The 27,186-nt window shown below is 40.1% G+C and overlaps 1 protein-coding gene across 2 annotated transcripts in view; it reads right to left on the bottom strand.

Moving 5' to 3' along the window:
* Window positions 1-27,186, bottom strand: part of LOC126458270 (solute carrier family 23 member 1) — a 228,800-nt gene that overhangs the window by 85,191 nt on the left and 116,423 nt on the right. For both annotated transcript variants that reach the window (XR_007585605.1, XM_050095196.1), the window contains exon 2: window positions 1,778-1,921. Coding sequence is in view for 1 of the 2 variants with exons in the window: in XM_050095196.1 (XP_049951153.1) it covers window positions 1,778-1,921 (144 nt within the window). In the remaining variant the exon portion in view is untranslated. The remainder of the gene's footprint in view (window positions 1-1,777; window positions 1,922-27,186) is intronic.

Raw genomic sequence — 27,186 nt, 5'->3', positions numbered from 1 at the left:
ATACATTATGTTTCAAAATATTAGAGAGCAAGAAAATGTTAATTATTTCATTCACATCATTACTGTCACTTTCGTAGTTTTCAAATTTTTCTTTGCTGGCACAAAGTTTCTTGCTCGAAGTATTTCTATCACATTCATTTGAGTAGTCGGTGAAGCAGTTTGAGCAGACTCTCCCATTGAAACAACAAAAGATTTGTTCTTCCACTCATTGTGTCTTTTCTTAAACACTCAATTGCTGAAACAGGGCATATTGATATCCACAAACCAAATATGTAAAACAGGTACGAGCAAAATTCATCAAATACGCAAAATTGAACAGATAAACAACACAAAGCAAACTCCACAAGTCAACACACACGGTATAACATTTATGTTTACCAATATGAACAGTCACTTATCACAGAGATAAAGCCATACAACGTTGGAAAACAAAACACTGTCAAATTCTGAAAAGATACCCTGCTTGCAGCCAGCGAGCGGCGCCGTCAGAGGTGACACACCAAATCGCTACAACTGTTTATGCTGCGTGTCAACTTTGTAGCAATAAAAAACACACTTAGATTTCACTTAGAAGGGTGAAACTTGATTTGTTTTATTCAGATAACTCCGAATAATTTTACAATGAAAAAAACCAAAAAACATTAATTTTGTCATTTTCATCATTCTGGATCCCCTTAATATGAGAATGGTAATCATGCAGCTAATCACCAATGTGAATGCGAGCAACTGAAGTGTGACTAATGCCAAACTGTTGCAAGAGCATGTTGTTTGTCAAATTGTGACCAAAATTCAACAGTTGCTTCACAAAATGTGCAATCCATCTTTCCTCCATCACCAACAACACCATCACCAGTTTCTGGGAGAACTTGCTCGCTTTCAGTCCTGCAGTTCTCTCTGTCTTATTTTTTTTCTCAATCCCTGTTCTACACCATTCTTAGTCCTCTTTTTTACATTGCCTTCCCCTGTTACCACCCATTTTCTTTACCCTTTTGCCTACCTGCAGACTGCTCTCTGGCCTTCACATAAGTTATATTTGCAAACCTATGTATTATTCTCCTTGGACCCCTTCTTTAAGGTATGTTTTCTTAGCAGTCTCTCTGGATGTGCCCCTCTAAACCTTGTGCATCTCCATCTTCCCCCCCCCCCCCCTCCATCCTCCCATCCTCCCATTTTCTATGCACACCTGTATACAACTATCCACCACTACATGAATAACCTGGATTTGCTCTTTAATTGTGACTTTCTGTGCATGCGTCTCACCTCTTCTATATACATGCCAACTTTCTATCCAGTATGATCACTGACTCCTGATGGAATGCACTATTGTGATAGTTACTTCCCTTAAGACACTTTTTAACAACTAAAAACATAATTCCTTCTACAATATATCCTTTGTCTGTATAGCTAGAAAGACTTAACGCCAGTTAAAGAATATTTGCAAGTAAAACCCAGCATATATATTAGCAAGAATGTAAATGAAATTTTGTCATAAAATAAATCATTTTTCATCAGAAAACTATTTTTAAAAACCCATTCATAAGATGGCTACATGTTTTTAAAATTTGGACTGCATTCATTAAACATGAACAACATGACATTAATTATTATTATGTACTTAGTGTTTTGGGTCCAGCTAATTTTTTGCACAATTCCTGAGTAGAAAGTGAAAAGACAGTAGAGACTAAATATCAATCCAGCAGATACAAACAGAAAAGTAAGCCATGCAGTTAGGGCTCTTACATACAAATTATCAAAGAATTACATTAAGTGAAAATACCTGCAATGCCATAAATATACATAAGTACCAGGGTGGAACATCATCAATTCCATAAGATATGCCACTTTTCTCTTTCTTGCTTGCCTCATTTGTACCAACTTCCCCATTGGCTTGTTCACGAACATCTGCATCCACACCTACAATCTGCAAGATGTCAGAAACTGTTAGAGTCTAAAAATGAAGAAATAGCCAATGAAGGTTGTATGTCAATTAATACTAATGTCATCACATTTTTTTTGGCAAATGGATAAGTTATTTGTTTTTACTCAAGTATCCAAATGCATTTTATCACAAAGAGTATTCACTACTTTTGCTAGTATGACATCCACATTTAACAATTTGATATAAAATATATGCATGAATTTCAAAAGTGAAAAACTAATAAAACATCTAACACTTCAAGAATAAAAGGATTAAAATCAATCAATGAGAGTTGCATGAATTTTTTCACTTATCTGTCACTGGGCATAATTTTCAGACTGAGCATACATTGTATGTCATTGGTGACTTTAACTTCAATTCTCTCACCATACAGATGCCCTCTCCCAACATTTCCCACGAGTAAGTGATATTACCATTCAATTACATGCAGTTTACCTACATTTTCCTTGCTTTCACCCTCTCATTTCAGGCAGATTTTTGCCATTTTGAGAAGACACTACTTTACACTTTTAATCATCCCTCTTTCTCTGTGACCAGTTAAATATGCTCTGTTTGTGTTCTTTGAGGCTAAACATCTGCAATCTGATAAATTCGCTTTGTATTTTGTTTCACTATCTTACTATTGTAACAAAACTTCAAATTATTTAATCTCAAATCAACACTCAGAACTGCAGCATCTGCTTGTCAAAATACACTGTTCAGTCAGTTAATGTAACCACCTGTCAAATGCCTGAATAACCACCTTTTGCAATGCACATTTGCAGTGCAGAGGCATATCAACAACACCTGGTGGAAGCTGAGGGTTTTGATTAATTACCTTTCTTTCTAGAGAAGCTGCATGGTCATCACTGGTATCTGTTCTTTCAGAACAGTTACTTTCTTCATATAGTTAAAGGCTACCCAGCCATTGACCTTCTTCTGTGTGAATGGGCACACTTTGTCCGAATTCTTACGGGAATTGTCACATTAGTTGGTGTGAGCAATGAGTGAATGGGCAAATATCCTTTAGAAACATTACGAATGTAGGTTGTGGACAGTTGGGAATGTGGGTCTCACGGGAAGCATGCAAGGTATAAGTCCCTGCAGTTGCACTATCCTCTGTGCCCTCAGTGGCTCAGATGGATAGAACGTCTGCCACATAAGCAGGCGATCCCGGGTTCGAGTCCCGGTCGTGGCACGCATATATCAACAACACCTTTTGGCAGCTGAGTGTTTCGATTAATTATCATTTCCTTCTAGAGAGGCTGCATGGTCATCATTGGTATCTGTTCTTTCAGAACAGTTACTTTCTTCACTTGTTGCTGTTATTGTCATATTCACTCTAAATACAGATTTGATGAAGCTCACAGCACTCACCTATTCTGCAAAAGTTTCAGTATCACTATAAAACAGTTGCAATTTACATTATTTTGAACTTCCTTACTTTATTCAACCTTTAGAGTCCCTCTGGTAGTTTTACCCCTCCCTGAACATCCCCTCCCCTCCCACACATACACATACTTGCTTCCTTTACCAAGTTAATTGTTTTCAGTTGCTTCAGGATATGGTCTTTTAGCAAAGTTCTGCCATAAAGCATTCTTCTGCTGGTTCAATTCAATAGCTCTTGGTTTCAGCAACATGATTATTTTGAATCAATCACTTTTCAAATGCTTCTGTTCTCTTGTTGTATGTGCTGTTTAATGCCCATGTTTCATGTCTGTACAAGGCTACACTCCAAATGAATACTTTTATGGGAACAAGATATGAACAGCAGTATACAGAATAAACTGTCCTCACTAATATCTGCACATACATATATTTCGACAATTATCATACACATGTACATAGTACAAGGTATAAGAACAGACTGAATTAACATGGCGGCTCCGATGAGCAACCTGAGTCTCAAAGATATGACCTATCAACACCATACTTTCATAAGAGATTGCCAAAAATGTCAATTTTTATTCAGTATTAATAGATTTCTCTTTTTCTTTTCTTGCTATTACCTGTCTGCATTTTATACCCTCTTCATTGCTCCTATTGTCAGTTATTTTGCTGTACAAACAATATATTTCATTTACAACTTTGAGTTTATGATGTCCTAATCTAATGTGCTTCAATTCAACTACCAGTACATTCCATTATCCTTGTTTTACTTTTATCTGTGTGCATAAGAAAAAAATCTTTTTAAGAAACTATACATTCCATTCAACTGATCTCCCAAGTCACATGAAATCTCTGATTATAGTGTCATCAGAATCCTTGAAGTCACCATTTCTTCTTCCTGTCTGTAACTGTATTTCAAAATTTCTCCTTAGTTTCCTTTACTGCTTGTTCTATACACAAGAAGAATAAGAGGGAGGATAAGTTGCAGCCATATCTCCCTCCCTTTTCAATTACTGCCTCCCTTTCTCGTCCTTTCACTCTTAGAACTTCAACTGTAGATTACTTTTGCTCCCTGTGTTTTCTACCAAACAATTTCGAAAGTACAGAGTGTTTTCAGTCAACATTGTTCAAAATTACACTAAATACATGAATATGATAAATTTAGATTAATCTTTATTCAAGCTAGCTTCTAAGATAAGTCAACGGATCAGTATTGCTTGCATGTTCCTAGATTTTTCTGAAACCTGAACTGATATATTCTCCAGGTTAGATTGTTGCAGCTATGTCTTCCTTCCTTATATAATACGTGTTGGTATTTTACTACCCTGACTGGTCAAACTTGATGTTATGGTCTTCAGTTCAAAGACTGGTTTGATGCAACTTTTCATGCTGATCTATCCTGTGCAAGGCTTTTCATATCAAAATAACTACTACAATCTACATCTGCTACTGTGTTCATCTCTTAGTCTCCCTCTATAATGTTTACCCCCCACACTTCCCTTCCACACTAAATTGATGTTCCCTTGATGTGTCAGAATGTGTCCTATCAAGCAATCCCTCCTTTTAGTGAAACTGTGGCACAAATTTCTTATCTCCCCAGTTTTATTCAGCATCTCCTCATTTGTTACACTATCTAACCATCTAATCTTTTGCATTCTTCTGTAGTATCACATTTCAAAAGCTACAACTCCCTTCTTGTCTGAACTGTTTATAGTCCATGTTTAACTTCCATACATGACCACACTCCAGATGAATACCTTCAGAAAACATTTTTTAGCTCTTAAATCTACATCTGATGATAACAAATTTCTCCTCTTCAGAAACGCTTTTCTTGCCATTGTCAGTCTACATTTTTTACCTTTGGTGCAGGCTCCATGGAAGCTGAATGCCCTCTGGAGGAAATGGACCTCAATTGGCAATAGAGGGCAATGTCCCGCAATGCTGCACTCACCCAGTTAGTGCACCACCATCACACTGTGTGAATCCTCTGGCCAATAACATCCCTTGCAGCTGGCATAAATACCATCACTGCACGGCCAGTCATGTATTTTGTTGGATAGCGTTTGTTACTATCTCCACCATACTGCTGACTACTTGTCAACAACTTTGCTTTCATATTGGTTTTCCTCTTTGGTCTCAATTTGGACTGTGGTTTGCACCTGAGATGTTGACAGTGCTGTGTCGAAAGTTCATTGCACTTTCATTGTTGCATAGTTTGCTATTGACTTGCTCTTGTGTCAGACTCACCGTTCAGTTAGTTCTGTTGCTCAACCCCAGTGTACGTGGTCTTCCCACCTTGCATCATTATCATTTCTCTCCTTCTTTTTTCTTACATGTGCACCAATATCTGGCTACTTGTGGATATATCAATATCCTCTCTACTTCAGCAATCATCAGTTATTTTGCTACCAAAAAATAGCAAAACTTGTCTACTACTTTTAGCGTCTTGTTTCCTGATGTAATTCCGTCAACATCATCTGATTTAATTTAACTACATTCCATTATCCTTGTTTCTCTGTTGTTGATATTCATCTTATATCCTCCTTTCAAGATGCTGTCCATTCGTTCAACTGCTCTTCCAAGTCCTTTGCTGTTTCTGACTGAATAACATTGTCATCAGCAAACCTCACAGAATTATATTGTCATCAGGAAAACCTCAAAGATCTTTTTCCTTCTACCTGAACTTTAATTCCCACTCCAAATTTTTCTTTGATTTCCTTTATTGCTTGCTCAGTACAGATATTGAATAACATTGACAATAGGCTACAACCCTGTCTTACTCCTTTCTCAATCACTGCTTCCTTTTCACGCCCATTGATTTTAATAACTGCTGAATGGTTTCTGTACAAGTTGTAAACAGCCTTTTGCTACCTGTATTTTACCCCTACTACCTTCATAACTTCGAAGAAAGTATTCCAGTCAAGTCTATAAATGCTACCAACATAGGTTTGCCTTTCCTTAACCTATCTTTGAAGAGAAGTCTTAGGGTCAGTACTGCCTTGCATGTTCCTACATTTCTCTGGAATCCAAACTGCTCTTCTGAGAGGTTGGCTTCTACCGGTTTTCCATTCTTCCGTAAAGTATTTTGCAACCATGACTTATTAAACTGATAGTTCAGTAATATTCATACCTGTTGGCACATGAATTCTTTGAAATTGGAATTATTACATTCTTATTGAAGTCTAAGGGTATTTCACCTGTCTCGTACCTCTTGCACACCAGATGGAATAGTTTTGTCACGGCTGGCTCTCCCAAGGCTAGGTACGTCTTTCGGAATGTCATCTACTTTTGGGGCCTTGTTTCAACTTAGGTCTTTCAATCGTCTGTCAAATTCTTCTCACAGTATCATACTCCCATTTCATCTTCATCTGCGTCCTCATCCATATCTATAAAACTGCCTTCAAGTTTATCTCCCTTATGTAGACCCTCTATACACCCCTTCCACTTTTTTCCCTTCTTCACTTAGGACTGGTCTTCCATCTGAGCTGTTCATATTCATACATGTAAAACAATAAACTGGTAGCCAAGACTGCAGCAATTCTTTTTATTCCATGATTACTGGTTTCGGTGAAATTAAAGCCACCATCATTGGGTCTAGGGAGGACAGAAAAAACTATAAAAGTGGGCTTGGATTCCACTTATATAACATGTATACAAATAAATTTAGTTACATTCCTTAGTACACATACAGGCTACAACATCAAGGCCAACAATGGTGATATTAATAGTTGCCTACAGCACGTAGGCCTTACAAAATTGTCCTAAGTAACACATAGGCATCCAAGAGAGATGACATGATAAATGTTAAGTGTCTGCATCACATACAAGTGCAATCTAGGTACTACAACAACTCTGGCTCTGTTCTTACACTACAGGACACATCGCAAGATGGCACTAGCAGAAGAGGCGCCAATGAATGTCACAGCTCGCGTCATAACAGGCTCTGAGTGTGTGGTAACACTATATCATTAGGGCTTGTACATAATTCTAGAGATTACTGTATTGGATGCCTATATGCTACTTATGACAATTTTGTAAGGCCCGCATGTTGTAGGCAACTATTAATATCACCGTTGTTGGACTTGATGTTGTAACCTATGTATGTCCTAAGGTATGTAACTAAATTTATATGTATACATGTTATATAAGTGAAATCCAAGCCCATTTTTATAGTGTTTTCTGTGCTCCCTAGATCTGATGATGGCGGCTTTAGTTTAGAAGAAACTGGTAATCATGGAATAAAAAGAATTCCTGCAATCTTGGCTACCAGTTTATTGTTTTACAAGCATCTAGATCGCTCCCACATGAGCACAATGTGCTCCCTACAAGATATTCATACAGTTGCTTTTTTCCAGAGGCCTCTTTAATTTTCCCGTAAGCGGTATCTGTCTTTCCCCTAGTTAAATATGCTTCTAAATCCTTACACTTGTTCTCTAGCCACTCATGCTTAACCATTTTGCACTTCATGTCGATCTCATATTTTAGAAGTTTTTATTCCATTTCACCCACTTCATTTTTACATTTTCTCCTTCTGTCAGTTAAATGCAATATCTCCTGTGATATTCGAGGATTTCTGTTAGGCCTTTTTTTTACCTACTTGATCCTCTGCTGCCTTTACTATTTCTTCTCTCAGAGCTACCATTTTGTCTTCTACTGTATCAAATTTACAGGTCAATAATATTCATGTGTTAGCAGGTATCATATCTGGAGTGGGATAATTAAATTCAAGAAAAGTCTGAGGGAATTTAAGCTGTCTCGTATATCCTGCATACCAGCTGGAACAGTTCATTCTCCCAAGAGACTGAGGGAATGTAGTCTACTCCACATGGCTTGTTTCAGCTTAGGTCTTTTAGTGCTCTAGTCTACTCTTCTTACAGCATTACATCGCCCAACTCATCTGCATTCACTTTCTCATTCCTTACCAAAATATTGTCTTCAACTTTATTTCCTTTACATAGCCCTTCTACATATTTTTTCCATCTTTCAGCCTTCTCTTCTCTGCTTAGTTCTGACTTACCATCTGTGCTTATTTTCATAAAACTGCTTTTCTACCAAGATTCATTCATTTTGCCATCTTTTTTCTAGTCATTCATTCTTCTGCAGTTCTGAATTTCTCCTCTAGCCATTCCTACTTTGCCACTTTGTATTTTTGACCAATGTCATTTTTTAGACATGTATATCTCCTTTCACTTGCTTCTTTTGCTAAATCTATGTATTTTCTGCTCTCGCCAGTTTCATTTGATATGTATCATTTTATCTAAGGATTTTTTGCTGTGCCTTGCCTTGTTGGCCAGTTTTTCTCAGTGCCTTCACTATCACACACCTCACAGTCTCCAATTCATCATCTACAGTATTTCATTCTCCTGTTCCAGTTTGTTGCTGCCTAGTGCCCTCTCTGAAACTCTTCACCATCTCTAGTTGTTCCAATTTATCCCAATACCATGTTCTTAATTCTTAATATTTCTTGCCAATTTCTTCAGTTTCAGACTACATTTCACAACTAATAAACTATAGCCAAAGTCCACATCTGGTCCAGGAAATGTTCAACAACTCAAAATCTGGTTTCAAAATGTCTGTCTCACTATAAACCAGGCTGAATGGTTGCAGAGTGGGATACCTCAGACCGTCTGAAACCTTCCAGTGTCTTACATGCATTCAGTTGGCTTTCATGGTTCATAACGCATGTGTTAGCACTGATTAAATTGTGCTCTGTGCAAAATTATGCCAGCAGTTTCCCCCCATTCATTTCTTTTCTCCAACCCATCCTTACAGTGCACTTTCCCTTTTCTTCTTTCCCAACTATCAAAATCCAGTCCCATATCACAAATAAATTGTGTATCCCTTAATACTAAACATACTGAATAACTTGTTTTAGATAATGATACATTTTTTCAGTCTCTTAATAATCTGCAGAGCAGAAAAATTACTGACCTTTGAAGGCATTGGTGTGAGGGTGCATGTGCAAGATTTGGTTGCCTGTGGGAATGTGGGTGAAGGCATAGATAACTTTCCTTTTGAATTTCAAAAATCATTCAGGGGAAGGGGCAACCAAATGATTATTCAAGTTAATGTGTAAAATCTATGAGCTTTTTGAGACATACCAGCAGATTTTTGGAAGAATATCATCCTTAAAATCCCTTAGATAATAAAGGCAGATATATGTGAAAACTAATGCATAGTCAGATTAACATCTGTGCACCCAAATATTTGATAATAATAATAATAGTAATATACAGAAGAATGGAATACATAGTTTAGGACCTGATACATTCTGATCAGTTCACTTTAGGGAAGGTAAACTCACCATCAGTGTTTTTAAACAGGTAATACACAACATCGATTCCTATTATAAAGTTCCCTGCCATAGTTTCTGTCTGTATGTTAAGGATAATCTGAGGAACTACAGTAAGGATCTTGATATGGTTTTCACCAACATATAGACCGATTCACAAGGATGTTTTGTGTGTATAATCTGTTGCTGCTACACCACACAGGTTTTCTAGCAATGGATACTTTGTACTATCAAAGCGAAGCCAGAGTATGTTGTTAGTTTGTGCTATGAATGCATAATAAAAGATCATTTTTCTCCTGGCAACATAATGCTGCCTTTCTTTAAGCAAAAGATTATTTCTGTCGCTTTGGAAAATTCACCTACTACAAATACTGTGGTATGTATATCTGCTGTGGTCCACACAGCTAACTCCTTGTGAAGCATTGTGACACAGATGAAGTAACAGTACACAACACTTTGACATAAAGGGAAATGAATTCTACCAAAAGTATGAAATTATCTATATTGTGACTCCAAAAGACACTCAAAATATTTTCTTCACTACTATGCTACTTATGAATGATTGCTTTCTAAGTGCAGTCGAGTTTAGTCACTAGAGGAGGTCCCCAGGGGTGGAAACGAATTTTTTAATGCTTTCAGACCCTCTGGCTACAATTATGTACATTTCTTTTATTGTGTCTTAGCTGCAACAGAAGCGTTTTCCTAAAGGAAACCTGAGGTACACATTTTTGAATAATCAATCTTTCCATCATGCACAAGGGTTGCGAACTGTTGGGCATCACTTTGAAAACATCTGCAAGTCAATGTAGCAGTGTGCAGGAAATCGTGACCACCAGAATACATGCATGTGGTTTGTACAATACATTCCTCTGTATAACTGAATACGAGAATATTTTATAATGAGTTATTTTAGTCACTAAAATGAAGTCAAGTGTACAAAGTATGTTTGGAAATGGGTTCCATATTTTTGTTTTATTTATTTATTTTATTTATTTATTTCAAGTCCTGTAGATCAATATGAGAATATATATCTGGATATTGAAAGAGTCAGATTTTTACAAATTACTTGTATAAATCTTGTATCTAAGTTCATAAAAAAGTTGTATAAGAGCATTACCACTTAAAGAAAAATTTTCCTTCCTCCAGACAAAATTCAGGTCTGCAAAGGTTAAATCACCTATATCATGGTGTAGGTTAGGGTTAAAGGCATGGCACTCTGTAACCATTCACCCTGCTGGACCCTAAGTATTTCCAAGGTATTACACCCTGAATGGTGTTATACCTTGGACCATAACCTATACCACAGTATAGATGGTTTAACAAAGTTGATCCAACCCCTGGGGACTTCTCCTTGTCAGTTCCATTGAGTTATTTAATAAAACAGCTCCACACATAAACAACATCATCGTTTGATTATCATCTCCATCCCATTTAGAATATTTTGTAAATACTGTATTATTTGACTTGAAGATAGAAGGTCGTCAGTGCTGAACATATATCCATGAAAAATTTGAACCAACCACATGTGAAATTTAAATCTATCTGATACAGTGCTCAGGTGGTCTAATTGACACAATCTCTCGGAAGGTAGGAGATTTGGTTTCAAATCCGACATCAGAATAAAGTTATAAATGCTCAAATATTGTAATCATCTTGATAATATTCAGCACTGTAATTATCAAAATACTGATGCAGCTGAGCTGTGTCTGCAGGAAAGTTGGATCCCTTCCGACAAATACGCCACTCTTGTTGTGCAATGGCTTAGGTGATGTGGATTATGTGTGTAACTTACTTTCTGAAGTCCCTATGTACATGGATAAACTGCCTCTGTTTAGTATACTCAGGATGAGATGCCTAACTTTTTCACCACCTACTTCTGTCTCATTAATGTAATTTTTAAAAAAAATTTCACTTCAACGACTAGTGATCAATGGCTCATGAAACAAACAGCAAAGTATTCTCGCAACTTCGTTAATAACCTAGATACAGGCATCAACTTTATTTTCTTATGGAACTGTGCAACTTCTTGCCATCAGAATAGCAGATCTCAATGAGACAGATTCAGTGATATATATCTCTTGTTACTGTAACAAGAAATCACGAAGTAAGCATACACTGAATGCAGAGAATTCACAAATATTACAGCTTGAGGACTAACAGAAGCTGTGCACCTTGATTTTTGAACCATTATTCGAACAATGTAATCAATGTAATTTAATACACTGAAACTGTCATTCACAGTTGACTGTTATTAGTTCCAGACACATAGCCTGGGAAAACTCAGTGTTCATGACTAAGTCTCTCCACTATAAAACTAAAATAAAATTGCTGGATCAGTACCTGCTGACATCATACTTACAATGATCAAGTGACCAAGGCACTCTTACTCTGTAATTTTCACTAAGTAGAAAGAGGAAGGTTACTCCTGTTCTAGGTTTTTACCACAGATCGAATCACCAGGAAGCGGAAGTGACATTATAGTACGCTAGTATGCCTTTCAAGGGCGCTAATACCTGGGGGCAAGAGGGGCTTGCAGTCCCCCACCTCCCTCCAGTCTCTATGGGAAAGAAAAAAATACTGTGTAGTCAGGTGATTTTCTCTCAAGAACATGATTTCAAATTAGTTATTAAGCAGGTAATAAAAACTTTGAGGTTCGCCGATGACATTGTAATTCTGTCAGAGACAGGACTTGGAAGAGCAGTTGAACGGAATGGACAGTGTCTTGAAAGGAGGATATAAGATTAACATCAACAAAATCAAAACAAGGATAATGGAATGTAGTCGAATTAAGTCGGGTTATGCTGAGGGAATTAGATTAGAAAATGGGACACTGAAAGTAGTAAATGAGTTTTGCTATTTGGGGAGCAAAATAACTGATGATGGTCGAAGTAGAGAGGATATAAAATGTAGACTGGCAATGGCAAGGAAAGCGTTTCTGAAGAAGAGAAATTTGTTAACATCGAGTATAGATTTAAGTGTCAGGAAGTCGTTTCTGAAAGTATTTGTATGGAGTGTAGCCATGTATGGAAGTGAAACATGGACAATAAGTAGTTTGGACAAGGAGAGAATAGAAGCTTTCGAAATGTGGTGCTACAGAAGAATGTTGAAGATTAGGTGGGTAGATCACATAACTGATGAGGAGGTATTGAATAGGATTGGGGAGAAGAGAATTTTGTGGCACAACTTGACTAGAAGAAGGGATCGGTTGGTAGGACATGTCCTGAGGCATCAAGGGATCACAATTTAGCATTGGAGGGCAGTGTGGAGGGTAAAAATCATAGAGGGAGACCAAGAGATGAATACACTAAGCAGATTCAGAAGGATGTAGGTTGCAGTAGGTACTGGGAGATGAAGGAGCTTGCACAGGATAGATTAGCATGGAGAGCTGCATCAAACCAGTCTCAGGACTGAAGACCACAACTACAACATTACACAGGTTTTTACCAGGAACAAAACTTGAACTTTTTATGGCTACTTAAAAGTCACCATTTGTCTTCCAAAATATTAAATATACTCCATACCTCCCAGGTCTAGCACCCCCCCACCCCTCTTCCTCCTTCACACTGCTATAAACTATCGTATGGGAGCCCCTGCCGCTGTTGCAAGCACTGACTTGTCTAGGCTGTCTTCAAACTGATTATACATTATTGCAGATATGTTTCATATTGTACATGCTATAAAGTTTGTGGGAGTATCCACGGCGACACATATCGCTGGCGAGTGAGGAGAGGAATATCTGTGGATGAGCTGAAGACTTCTGTGTGTTCCTAGTCGTGATACATTGTGCACATGTTATGTATCACGCTTCTTGAATAAAATAATAAAATAAATGTGCAGTTAATCACTTCCCCCACCACCTAGTAGGGAATAATTCTGTACTGGTGATCCCGTCTCAACCGCAAAATGTGTTGTGCAAGTTTTCGTAAGAATGGTCTTAATGTGCCTTAACAATGTGACCATCCTTTATTGTGAACAGAGCTCTGAGGAACACTACATCTGGAATTAAACCAAGCGAAATGTACCAACAGTACAATCATTGTACAGGTCATTGACCTGTGATAAAACATGGGTGTACATGAGTGTGAGTGATATGTTATTGAACAACAGAACTTCTACTACACCATGATAGTGACAGGCAACAGACAATTTGTTGCTGAACTTTGAACAGTAATCTATTGCCAACTCAATATTGCACACACAGTCAGCAAATGGTACTTATTTCAAACTGGACTATGCCATATGACTCAACCATGACACCAATGGTGTATAATGTGACCTGGCATCCATACATTTGACACATTCCTACACAGCCTGTAAGACATGGCAGTGTACTGGGAACCATATTCCTTACCACACTGCCATTTCAGCACATTCTCTCATTGTCTCATTGTCAATACCAGCTTGGCCAACTGTAACTGTGCTTTAGTACAGCCAGTATCTACCTCACAGACTCAGCTCCCAACCTAAACTGCCACCATTCCAAACTGAACAACCCACCATCATAGTTTACCACCAGGCAGTGTATATTTGAGTCATTAAACATTTTAGATAATATCTGATTCACACCTTGATTTAACATCTGGCAGAATACGCCGAAATAACCAGTGATGACACTGTAGTGCCGCCTACCTACAACAGATGTGACACAGCTAAATCTGCACTGCTAAAACAGCTTTCTTGGACACCCAAGCAACAATGATACACGCTATCTATGACGAACATGTTGACGACAGAACACCATCCCAGCTTTGGTTATGACACCGATCTACACTGGACATTAATCTCATGCCACATACCACCTTTTGGAAGCTCTGGAACGCCAAATTTCAGTCATAATTAAAACTGGCAAAGATAACACATAAAACTGAACCACTGAAAAAACAGAATGTTGACATTCTACAACACAGACACCATATAAAGTGAAAGGACACAGTACCATCACAGCATGCTACCACTCGGCTGCTTGCCTCCTGCTTTGGATTCCCCCAAGCAGAGCCTTGGATGGCCGGCAGTGATTTCACCAGCTCAAGCCTGTAAATTCAAGGAAGAAGGAAGGAAGATAGGGTTTAATGCTCCCATTGACATGGAGGTCATTAGAGATGGAGCACAAGCTTGAATGGTGTTAAGGATGGAGAAGGAAATCGATCATGCCCTTTCAAAGGAACTACCCCAGCATTTGCCTTAATCTGGCTGGTCAGACACAAGTTTGATTTGTCATCCTCCCGAAAACAAGTCCAATAAGCTAACACTGTGTCACCTCACTCGGTCAAACCCAGGAACTGACTGGCAGGCTTTATGTGAGGAAGCATTCCCACAATGGACAACACAACACTGACTGCTGTCATTGTCTCAAGGTCACTAACCGCTGGTTCCATGCACGGTTTGTCAATGGTGAATGCAGCTGTCGTTCTGCGTGCACGTCACCAAACTTAAGACATAGGCTCTCATAGGTGCATCAGCTCGTGCACAGATGTCAAGTCACTGACAGTCATTACGGGTGACTCAAACACATGCCCCCTTGACTGCACACCCACACACCCAGCACCTGCACAGTCACTTTTTGCTGGACATCAAATCCGTCACCGAGCGAGGTGGCGCAGTGGTTAGCACACTGGACTCACATTCGGGAGGCCGACGGTTCAATCCCGTCTCCAGCCATCCTGATTTAGGTTTTCCGTGATTTCCCTAAATCTTTTCAGGCAAATGCCGGGATGGTTCCTTTGAAAGGGCACGGCCGATTTCCTTCGCCATCCTTCCCTAACCCGAGCTTGTGCTTCGTCTCTAATGACCTCGTTGTCGACGGGACGTTAAAAAACACTAACCTAAATCAAATCCGTCAGCTCAGCACCACTGTAGAGCATATCGACTTTCGACAAAACATCAGTGCTACAATTTCTCATGGCTAGTAATTCAAAGATAATGGTGCACAGATCTACCACAAGCACCTTATAACTGTCATCATCAACTCACATGGACATTTTATGTCACAGACATAAGGGAATCACCAGCCGCGGTGGTCTAGCGGTTCTAAGCGCGCAGTCCGGAACCGCACGACTGCTACGGTCACAGGTTCGAATCCTGCCTCGGGCATGGATGTGTGTGATGTCCTTAGGTTAGTTAGGTTTAAGTAGTTTTAAGTTCTAGGGGACTGATGACCACAGATGTTAAGTCCCATAGCGCTCAGAACCAACCACATAAGGGAATCGGTAGTGGGAACTGACCTCTTGCATCACTTTCATCTCTCTCTGGAAATACAACATGCTTTGTTGCTGCACCATGTTACAGGCTGCTTATCCCAGGGCTATTTCCACTGACAATCCCATTCCTACACGGCACAATACGCTGCCCATCTGGGCATCAGAACGATAATTTTTCACGCGTTAACACACTCGGGAGTGTGTCATGACAGCAGAAAAACTGCTGTTAGCACATCAGCATTATTAAAATTGTTGTGCAGCTTCCAACACAATCCACACTGAGAGTGATATCTCCTACAACGCATCAAGGGCTCATCCGTTGCACTCACACTAGCGCACGAGCATCTTAAGGTCATCTCACACTCCTGCCGCTCTGATGAGTGTAAGGAAGTGCACACGGCCTCACCCTCGCCGACCGACCATGTCCCTCCGACCACACACCAACACCAGCATGGCCAAAGACCCTGGGCACACAGTGCAACTCAAAATTTAGTACAGCACTCTCTCTCTTGATGCACAGTGCCTTGGATGTAAGCCTCACTGCCCTCTCTCCTCACTCTTGTACACAAGCACAAACTTGTGCACTAAATAATGGCACAGTGCATCACTTCTTAACAACCACCAGGCTGCCAGTACATCACAAGCCACACCAACAGGCCTAGCTAGCTCACGCATCACTAAGGCGATGGCTTACAAACTACTACAGGCAGGCATAGTTCGTCCACCCAATGGTCTGATGGCGTCACTGATCAAATCAGTATAAAAACAAGTTGGAACTTTGAGACCCTGTGGTGACTACACAGTTCTCAACACCCATACAGTGTACAGCAGCTACGGGGGTACCCAACATACTAGATTTCTCAGAGTCACGAGCAAGCACTACTATATTCAGTGTGGGTGACTGTAAAAAAGTTTACCTTCAGTTCCCCAAGCCCAAAGACGATATTGCAAAAACTGCAATTATCACACCATTCAGTATCTTTGAATATCTTTTTAAGTCACACAGGTTGAGAAACGCAAATCAGACTTGTCAGGATACTTTTTCATTTCATTTTTTGCTGCACCTATTTACATGACATACTCACTTTTTCAGCTATGCCTGATGATCATAAATGATACCTTGAACAAGTTCTCACTGCCGTGAATGACGGAAGTGTGGTGGGAAACAAGAAAAAATCTTAGTTATGGAAACCAGAAGTTATCTTCCTTGGGGAGGGATCAGACCTACCCCAGACTGAGCCGACACTATCAGACAACTTCTATGCCCAAAGGCCACAATCGACATCCTGAACAAGTTCTCACTACCCTAAATAATGGAAGTGTGGTGAACAATAAGGACAAATCGCAGTTACAAAAACCAGAATTTATCTTCCTCGGATATATAGTTAGTGCCACAGGGGTCAGATCAACCCTGGACTGAGCCACACTGTCAAACAACTTCTCCTTCCCCTGAAATATCACAAGTGCCATTACTTCTTAGGAAATCTGAGTCATTACCAACAGCACTTGCCACAAACCATGGCTTTACAAGCACCACTCGCAATGCAGTAGCATGGTCTAACAAGCAAGGGAAATTGAAGACTGAGTGGACTGCAAAGATGAAGGATGCTTTCGACCTCGCTAAGGACTGGCTTGCACACACAATCGCGTTGACACACCCAATGCCAGAAAAGCAGCTCACAGTTACCGCAGACAACACTGCGATTGGCACAGTTCTGCAACAAGTAGTGGCTCGGGAGGTACAAGCCCTCCAATTCCTCTCCCAGAAACCTACATCCCCTCAAGGCAAATGGTCGACCTTAGACTGAGAACTCCTTGCCATTTACAAGGTTGTGAGGTACTTTGAAGATATCACAGGGCGCCAAGTTACAGCGTTTACAGACCACAGTCGATGCCACACGGCAGGCATCGAAGGATGTCAGCTCCCGATGCTAAGGATATACGACACCTGCATGGAGCTCACAACCTCATTGTTGTCCACTCGAATAAGAGAAACTAGCCACCAACCAGCACAACGAAACTAGTATTGCAGAGTTGATGTGCAACCAGAATACTGGCCTATGAACTGGGTGACACACTGTCACAGAGACTGATATGCCAATCCTCTGCAATCTTTCACTTTACAGGATTCCGCTGTTAGTGTTAGAAATAATGTACCATCTGATTTTCAACCAAATCCACAGCCTGTCTCACCCAGATATCAAAACCATAGTCTGTCTCATAGTCTGTCTCATGGTTTCAAAACGTTTTGTCGGGCCTGGCGCGCGCGCGCGTGTGTGAGTGTGTGTGTGTGCCAGTTGGATATTTTCCAGACATAACAACACTCTTCACGCCTGTGCGTATCGATGTAGCAGGTCCACTTCGACTGTTCAAACGTCAACACTGTATACTGACAGCAACTAATTGTTTCACCTCGTGGTCAGAAGTTATAACTGTCTATAACATATTGGGGAAACGCTAGCGTTTGCCTTTTGTGCCACATTGGGTTTCATGCTTCAGCTGTCCACTGCAGCCGATAACTGAGTTTGGCTTATTTTACTCAACTCATTGAGTTCTGCGACGCTCTCTCTCATAAGGCAACCAGTTACCGCCCAGCGAGCAACGGCATGATCGAACGTTGTACCAGACGAAATAACACTCGTCAGTACTGTAGTGGGTTCTTAGTTTTACTCCTGGAGGGTGTAATGCTTCTTTATTTGCGAAACCATTACCACCTGCCAACCCTATTTTTCGATACCGTAGATAATGAATATTTTTCTACGTAATGTCTCATATATTTCACTCTATTCAAATTTGGTTTCATTGTTATATGTATGTACGTCGATATTTTGAGATGTTGAAATCGATATAATATCTAGTGTGAATATCTTTGTACTTATTGCTATTTATGATGCTGACTTTTGGCTTTTGGCGCGGAAGCGTACAGGGTAGTCAAGTTTTTGTGTTGAATATGAACAGTCTTGACTTTGTGTTGGAAATGAAAAGATGTGCTGAGTTGTGGACAATGAAAAATGTTGTGAGTTTTATTAAGAGCAGTAACGGCTGCGAAATTGTATGATAAAGTAATGTTTTGAACATGCGAAAGTATAAAAAGTTTAATAACTGTGAATTTTTGTGAAAAGTGAGTGTCAAAAATTATTTTCAAGTAACCATTGTTTAAAAAAGTATGAAGCACATTACAATGAAAAACATAAATCATCAAATTAATCATGAAAGATTGTCTTCGTGAGTTATTCAAGTTCCCACGCCCGGGTTCCCGGGTTCGATTCCCGGCGAGGTCAGGGATTTTCTCTGCCTCGTGATGGCTGGGTGTTGTGTGATGTCCTTAGGTTAGTTAGGTTTAAGTAGTTCTAAGTTCTAGGGGACTGATGACCATAGATGTTAAGTCCCATAGTGCTCAGAGCCATTTGAAAGTTATTCAAGTCGACCTAATTAACATCCAAGTGCCTTTCGCACCAACAGTGATAGTCATGCTACCTAGATAACATTTTCAATTTCGAGCCAAAGCCAGAGCGAGATCGTCGTTGGATTAAAAATACAAGATAAGTGATATTATTGTTAATTTTCTTCAATGACTGTAATCAATTGATGTAGCAATACCTGTCACATTAAAAACCTTTTAGTTGCGCAGTAAAAAGATCATACTTTGTGTGTGCGACATGATAAATTTTGAACTAATTAACTGTTAGTGGAGGTATTGTTATAAGGGGCCGATGGTGATACTGCAGACATAAAATATCAGATCGCTTTATTACAGCTTGAACAAGATAAAATACTTAACTTTGTTACAATCCATGACCATAGGAATGTCATGAGCATTTATTACGGTTACTGAATATTTAGGTATAGGTTAATATAGAAGATGATACTAGCCTTTTCTTACAGAGTAGAGCAGACAATAAAAATTTTTGCAGCATTCCGTCTCATACAATTGTTGCACAGCTGGTTCGGTAGAGAGACAATGCTCATCTTTCATTCATTGTTGCTTCTGGCAGCGACTTACTTGTGATTCCGTTGCGAGCTACCAACCTTGTCTTGGCACTTCACTCTTTGGACTACACCACAGGCACTATTCTTTAAAGGCTGCGCTGATGTGTCACGACACTAAACTCGCACTGCAAAACCAATCTCAGCCTCGGGCTGACTCGTTACCTGAACGAAGAACAGATTCCAGGCGTCGAGCGGACTTTCCTGGAAGATTTTTGGACGACACTTCGCTTCTGCCTAGAGGGCTGATGTAGCAGCCAAGATCGTCGACTACTGAGTTGCCACGCGGAATGGCCGCGCGGTTTGATGCACCATGTTACGGACTGTGCGGCCACTCCCGCCGAAGGTTCGAGTCCTCCCTCGGGCATGGGTGTGTGTGTGTTGTTCTTAGTATAAGTTCGTTTAAGTAGTGTGTAAGTCTAGGGACCGATGGCCTCAGCAGTTTGGTCCCTTAGGAATTCAAACATATTTGAACATTTTCATTACTGTGTCCGCGTTTCGCAGCTGTCAAAAGGTTTGCGCAGCAGTCGTCAGAGGCGCTTCTGTTCAGCCTCAGTGGTTGACTTGTTCTCTTTGTTTCTTGCAACTTTTCCATGAAAGTGATAGTGAGAGAACTTCTTTATGAGTGGAGACAAATCTCGACAATATCTTCTTCTGTGTTCTGTACGTGTTAATAAATGTTTAATGTTTGTGGTTACTGCCTTAGCCGCACTGCCATCGAACAGGAGTCTATCGCAAAATTTACCGTTATAAACAAAAAATCTATTGTATCCTACCTCCTCTTAATTATAAGTTGCACTTTTACCTGAAAATTGTATAGTTATAAATCAAGAGAATTATAACTCTAAAACGACTCTCTGATAACGGAGATATACAAAGAAACAAATTAAGTCGGAAAAACTAATAAATAGGGATGGAGATTTCAATTCAAATAAGGCTTGGGGTCCAGCACTCCATTTACTAATAGGGTGCTACGCCTGCACGTCACCACTGATTTCATCCAAATTTGTGGTATGTGTAGAACTCGGCCAGGCATGAAAGTGACAGAAGCTCCAGACGGCTGAGCGTTTAGAAAAAAGTAACATTTTTGGCGTGGGGTCGAGTGAGACACGAGTCATGTATGTTACCGTAGTTTCCAGGCAGCTGTAAGAGTAGAAAACGGTATTCCCAGGGTCGCTGGTTCAAGTTTCTCAGGGGAAACAACTTTTTTTTCTTTTTAACGTTACTTACACTGCAGATAAACCGAAGTAATACTCAATACATGTTATTTATTAAATGTTTTCATAAAATTTATGAAAAGCAAAGGCATAGGGAAATGTGGCATTGCAAATAAATTACCAGAAAGGGATTGTTTGGCGTTCACAAGAACTTTGTACATAAATTTACTTTTATGATTTTACAGTTGATTTACACGTTCCAGGCGTGATTTTTCCAATAAAAACAGGGGAAGCAGTAATTTTCTCGTCATCTTGCACACTTTAGCTGGCCGGAGTGGCCGAGCGGTTCCAGGCGCTACAGTCTGGAACCGCGCGACCGCTACGGTCTCAGGTTCGAATCCTGCCTCGGGCATGGATGTGTGTGGTGTCCTTAGGTTAGTTAGGTTTAAGAAGTTCTAGGGGACTGATGACCTCAGAAATTAAGTCCCATAGTGCTCAGAGCCATTTGAACCATTTGTACACTTTATAAACAACGCATTTTTACAACTATCTGGTTTTTAAAGTATCTACAGAAAATCAAACTTGGTTTATATTCATAATAGGTTCTCCCTCATCGCACAATTTGGCAGTAAATTACTCCGAATATTGGCGATAATAGCTGGTGAAGTACAACAGAATGTAGTTTGATGCGATCTTCTCTGGATGTGATTCTTCATCTTCGAGATGGAATAAACGTAATTTTGAATCTTTTTGGTCAAACTGTCAATAAGACCATAAAAGTAAACCTCGGAATGGGTTTTGGAAGAATCACTTGAGTACTGCACAATGGCAGTCCTTCAACATCTCGAAATATTTCGGCGTATACTTGTGGATTTGTTTATCCTCCCCATGAGTCCATTAACAGAGGAAATTTGTTCTTCTGCACGTAGGGCTTCATCACATTAGTCAAAAATTTTGACTATAAGGCTGTCGTGAATTACCCAGATTTGATGAAGTAATGGCGGCATTCCTATATTTTCCCGGGTACTCATCCATCGTTTTTTGAATCCTTGTTCCAAAAATCAATGCTCTCTTGCAAGCATACGTAGATTGTTTTGCAGGAAGGGTTATAGCATAATGTGCTTTACACGAATGGGCTATTTTACTCATATTTCGATATATTTGCAATGTTAAAAAGAAAGTAAAAAAGAAAGATTGGTTTTCCCAGCCAGACTATATTCTATGACCGTCAAATTACCGTTCTCTACTCTTTCCACTGCTCCGAACTCTGCCTGGATACTACGCTGTCATACCGTGACAACGGAATAGCGACATGTACCTGAGGTGTACAATGACATTTTCTGATGGGTAAAAACCAAACGATTCGATTCTGTTTCAGTAACGAAACTAAATTTTTTTCAAGAGATCGTTACTAACCCAGTTTTGGGAGACTCTAAGATTGCTTACATAGGGACCAATAATTACTTTTTCTCAATTAGTAGCATTAATGTGGTGGAGGTTACATGTTCCTCACGTAGACCATCCACTAGACACATATGTTGTACTTTGGCCCGTACATCGCTGATGATAAAAATGAGTCTCACACGTAACAAATGCTAAATATCTCAAGAAAATGTCTTCTCCAGGTTGTAGATAGTACCTGCAATGATCCAGAAATTGCTTTACTACTCGCTTCGTAACAGATAAATCAGTTAATTGAGGGCACGACGTAGCAGTAACTACAGAAGTGTTACTATTGTACTGTTAACATTATTATTATTATTATTATTATTATCAGTACTACTACTACTAATAGTGGCTGTGATGAGACACAAAGCATTAACAGCCTGAAGTAATCCAATACCTGCCAGTTCAGAAGTAAGGACTGCAGCAATCAAGTAATTTACGAACAGTAAACATAGTGCACACGTATTAACTTTGTTGACTTTAAATGGGATTGCAATGTGCAGGTCAAGCAAGTGCCACAACGGAGAGCAGTAATACAGGGGAAGTATGTTCTGTAACTAGTGTCTATCCCCATTGTGGATAGTTAGTGTTCTTATCCGATAAGAGTTGTGGATAGCGCACTTGCTATACACCACGGATTCCTTCGTTATTTATTCTACCCCCCCCCCCCCCCCCCCCAGACACACAAATAAAAAATCATTCATCTTTCATAATTTTAAAAATAAAAGTGTTCCAAGAAAAGTATATCATTCTACAGCTAGGTGCTACATTTGGTGACAATGTGGGGTAGGGGGGCGGGAGGGGGGGGGGGTAATAGCTAATGCTTGACTGCAGTCAGGAGTAATGGTCATCGTCTAAGAAAGGTTGGGAAGCACCAGTATAGTCCCATGGGACATTCTATTAGGGCATTCAATATTCGTAGACCCACAGTGTCAACATTGTGTCGAGAATACCAAATTTTAGTCACCAGTGACAACACAGTGGCTGACAGCCTTCACTTAACGACCGAGACCAGTGACATTTGCGTAGAGTTGTCAGTGTTAACAAACAAGCAACACTGCCTGAAATAACCGAAATCAATGTAGGATGTACGCCGAACGTATCCCTTAGGACAGTGTGTCGAAACTTGCGTTAATGGGCTACGACAGAAGACGACAGACGCGACACGCCTCCAAGCCTGCTCTGGGCTCATGACCATTTGGACTCTAGACGACTGGAAAATCGTAGCCTCGCCAGATGAGTCTTGATTTCAGTTGTTGAGAGCTGTTTGTAGGGTTAGTGTGTGACGCAAACCCCACGAAGTCATTTATCCAGGTTGTCAACAAGGCACTGTGCAAGCTGGTGGTGGCTCCATAAAACTACGGGTAGTGTTTTCATGGAATGAACCGATCATCGTTTGGAAATGGTTATATTCGGCTACTTGAAAAGCATTTGCAGCCGTTTATGGACTTCATGTTTCAAACAACAATGGAATGTTTATGGATGACAACGCGTGATGTCATTGGGTCGCAATTGTTCGTGATGCTGCACAGTTCGAGCGAATAGTTTGGCCACTCGGATCGCCCGACATGCATCCCATCGAACATTCATGGGACGTAGTCGAGAGGTCAGTTCGTGCACAAACTACTGCACCAGCAATACTTTCACAATTATGGACAGTTATAGAGGTAGCATGGCTCAATATTTCTGCACGGGACTTCCAATGATTTGCTGAGTCCACGCCACGTCGAGTTGCTGCACTATGCCGGGCAAAACGAGGTCCGACACGATATTAGGAGTTAAATGGCTCATGTCTCTACCGGCGCGCACCAAAAATGATGTTTTTCTCTAAACGGTCGGCAGTCTGGAGCTCCTACTTACGTCGCTTTCATTTCTGGCCAACACCCGGACATCCAGCAATTTGGACGAAATCCAAAACGAGGAATAGGCGTGGTTTCCTTGTAAGACCTCGCCGGCCATCACATCCACCACAGTTGGGAAATGCTGAGAGAATTTGCATTCCACTCTGAAGAATGAAAGTGTCAAACAACGTAGCGGACGTCGGGAATGGAACTCACAGTCAAGCATAAATAGAGATCAACAATAGTTCACAATCTGGTTGGAGTACAGGCGGCGAGTTAGACAGTACAGCAAATCTCGCAGCTCCTGACGAAGACGGTTGGATTGGTCGTCGAAATATTGTACACAAAATGGAAACAACAGCTCGGCAGTACAGCCGGAAGTACTCCATTAACCATTCATGCCGAGAAAACTTGAAAGATCAAGTAACAGTTATATTCATACTGTAAGGAAGGAGGGCGTTATAGAATCAACATTCTTACTGTTAGATTTAAACTAACTTGCCATAATTTTGCTGCAGAATTGTGGAGGATATTTGAAGTTCGAATGTCATAAATTTGCCTGAGACAGAAAAGCTTCTGTCCATAAATCAACAACAATTTAGAAAGTTTCGCTCATGCAAAACTCAGCCTTTCCTTTTCTCGCAGGATATCCTGTGAACCGCGAGTGACGGGCAACAGGCTGATTCCATATTCCTACATTTCCGTAAAGTGTTTGACGCAGTGCCCCGCTGCTGACCGTTAATGAATGTCCGAGCATACAGAATAGGTTCACAGATATATGCGGTAGCTAGCAGGCTCGGATGTTGGGGGAGCAAAAAATGGCTCTGAGTAATATGGGACTTAACTTCTGAGGTCATTAGTCCCCTAGAACTTAGAACTACTTAAACCTAACTAACCTAAGGACATCACACACATCCATGACCGAGGCAGGATTCGAACCTGCGACCGTAGCGGTCACGCGGTTTCAGACTGTAGCGCCTAGAACCGCTCGTCCACACCGGCTGGCTGTTGGGGGAGCAAAGTGGGGTATCTGCCCGAGAGGCAATTTCAGCGGGGGGCCAAAATCATATTCTTGAAGAAAATTACCTTGTTTCATTAAGCGCGTAACATCCAGCGCACATTGGTATATCGATTATTTATGTGATTTTGAAAATAATCCCTGTTGGTCCTTGAACATTTTGAATACATTCGAAGTTGATGTCTGAACGAATCGTAAATTGATTTTTGAATGCGTGCATAACGTACGTGATATTTCTGCCAGGGGAATCCCCGTCGCATCTAGAAATAAAAGACTTCAAAAATGGTTCAAATGGCTCTAAGCACTATGGGACTTAACATCTGAGGTCATCAGCCCCCTAGACTTACAACTACTTAAACCTAACTAACCTACGGATATCACACACATCCTTGCCTGAGGCAGGATTCGAACCTGCGACCGTAGCAGCCGCGTGGTTCCGGACTGAAGCGCCTAGAACCGCTCGACCACAGCGGCCGGCGGTATAAAAGACTTTCCCGTAAACAAAAGGGAAGGAGCTATACGTGGGCTGAACCGAATAAACCCGAACGGGTGAATGCCAATCGCTATTTGTTTATGTTGTTGATTGGGTGTGCGAATGATCAGCGTTGTTCTAATCATTAGCGGAAGCCATAGGTTCAGACTACCAGAGTGGAAATGGCTAACAGGAATAAGAGATAAGAGAGATTACATATTATCTTCTCAGTGTATCCAGTAAAATGAAATTTTGACAGAAATTTTTTTTGCAGAGTTAGTGAAGTTAACCGGAGAATAGGTTTTGACAATGGACCAAGTAGTTATCGAATTAGTGATGACGAGATTGTTTGTTAGTATGAGGAAGGAGAAGAAACGGGGACATCACACAAATTATATGGAAGAACATAACGATTCCAGATTTATGTAAAAATTTCGTACTCTTATTTTTGATCTCATGCATGAGAAACTGAAGCGTATGAATGAAATGTGAAACTATTTTCTAACATTAAACTTTTTGCCTGTAGTGGGCCTAATACGCATTTGATACTTGTACTCTGTGAATTATATTCTGTCGCATTATTTATGTAAATGAGGTGCATAAAAATGACCATTTGTGCCAAAACAGTCTCACTTATTTGGCGTGTGTTACAACTGCTACAATATTAGAAAGGCCTGTTTCGTTTTATCTTACAAACAGTGACAAATTAGACGTAATCATATCGAGAATCCACACCAGTCTTGGGTACTACTCGTATTAACAAGTTTTCCAGTATTAAACGACGCAATTTTGATTTTTCGTGTAGCAAAACGTTTGACGAACTTTGATTAGGTGTTAAATTCTTTCGCAGAAAGGAAAGCACGCTGTGTAAAGCTGTAGCAACATAATAGAGAAAAAAAATGTTGGGACCTAAGGACAGAAGAAAAGTGTACTGTCTTGTTTGTCTCTTGTCTTTACTGGTTTTATGTTCCTTACATTTAATTTTATCTCACACAAAATAGGCAACAAAGAGTTCTTATTCTCCCCGTTACAAATAATCCCACCCAGTACTAATTGTGAGTTTTTTTTAATGCGGGTAGGATGTCAAACTGGCCGACTGGAAGCAGGAGAGGCACCACAGAGTGTTTTAATTCCGACTGTCCTGAATATACGTTTCATGGCTTCCATTACAAAATATACGCGTTTGAATTCCACATAGCAAAATATAGTGACGTGCTATAGAAGAATGCTGTGTGAAGAATTATTGCACTGCGCCTTGGCACACTTAAGACCAAATAACATCATTTCCTCGAACATACATGTTTTATATATCAACTCTTGAGAAAGATGTGTGCTACAAAATGAATATGTTTTTGAAAAATCGATTTTTTTCTCAAACGCACAAGTGGGCTGGGGGAGGGGAGGGGTGCCACTACCAAGTTTAGGTCTGGTAATTAGAAGACTTTTTAAGTAACAGAGCCCACTTGGGG

Source organism: Schistocerca serialis, chromosome 2 (genome assembly GCF_023864345.2).
Source record: "Schistocerca serialis cubense isolate TAMUIC-IGC-003099 chromosome 2, iqSchSeri2.2, whole genome shotgun sequence".
NCBI lineage: Eukaryota > Metazoa > Arthropoda > Insecta > Orthoptera > Acrididae > Schistocerca > Schistocerca serialis.
Note: the sequence above shows the minus strand (reverse complement) of the source record. Positions and strands in the feature narration are given on the sequence as shown.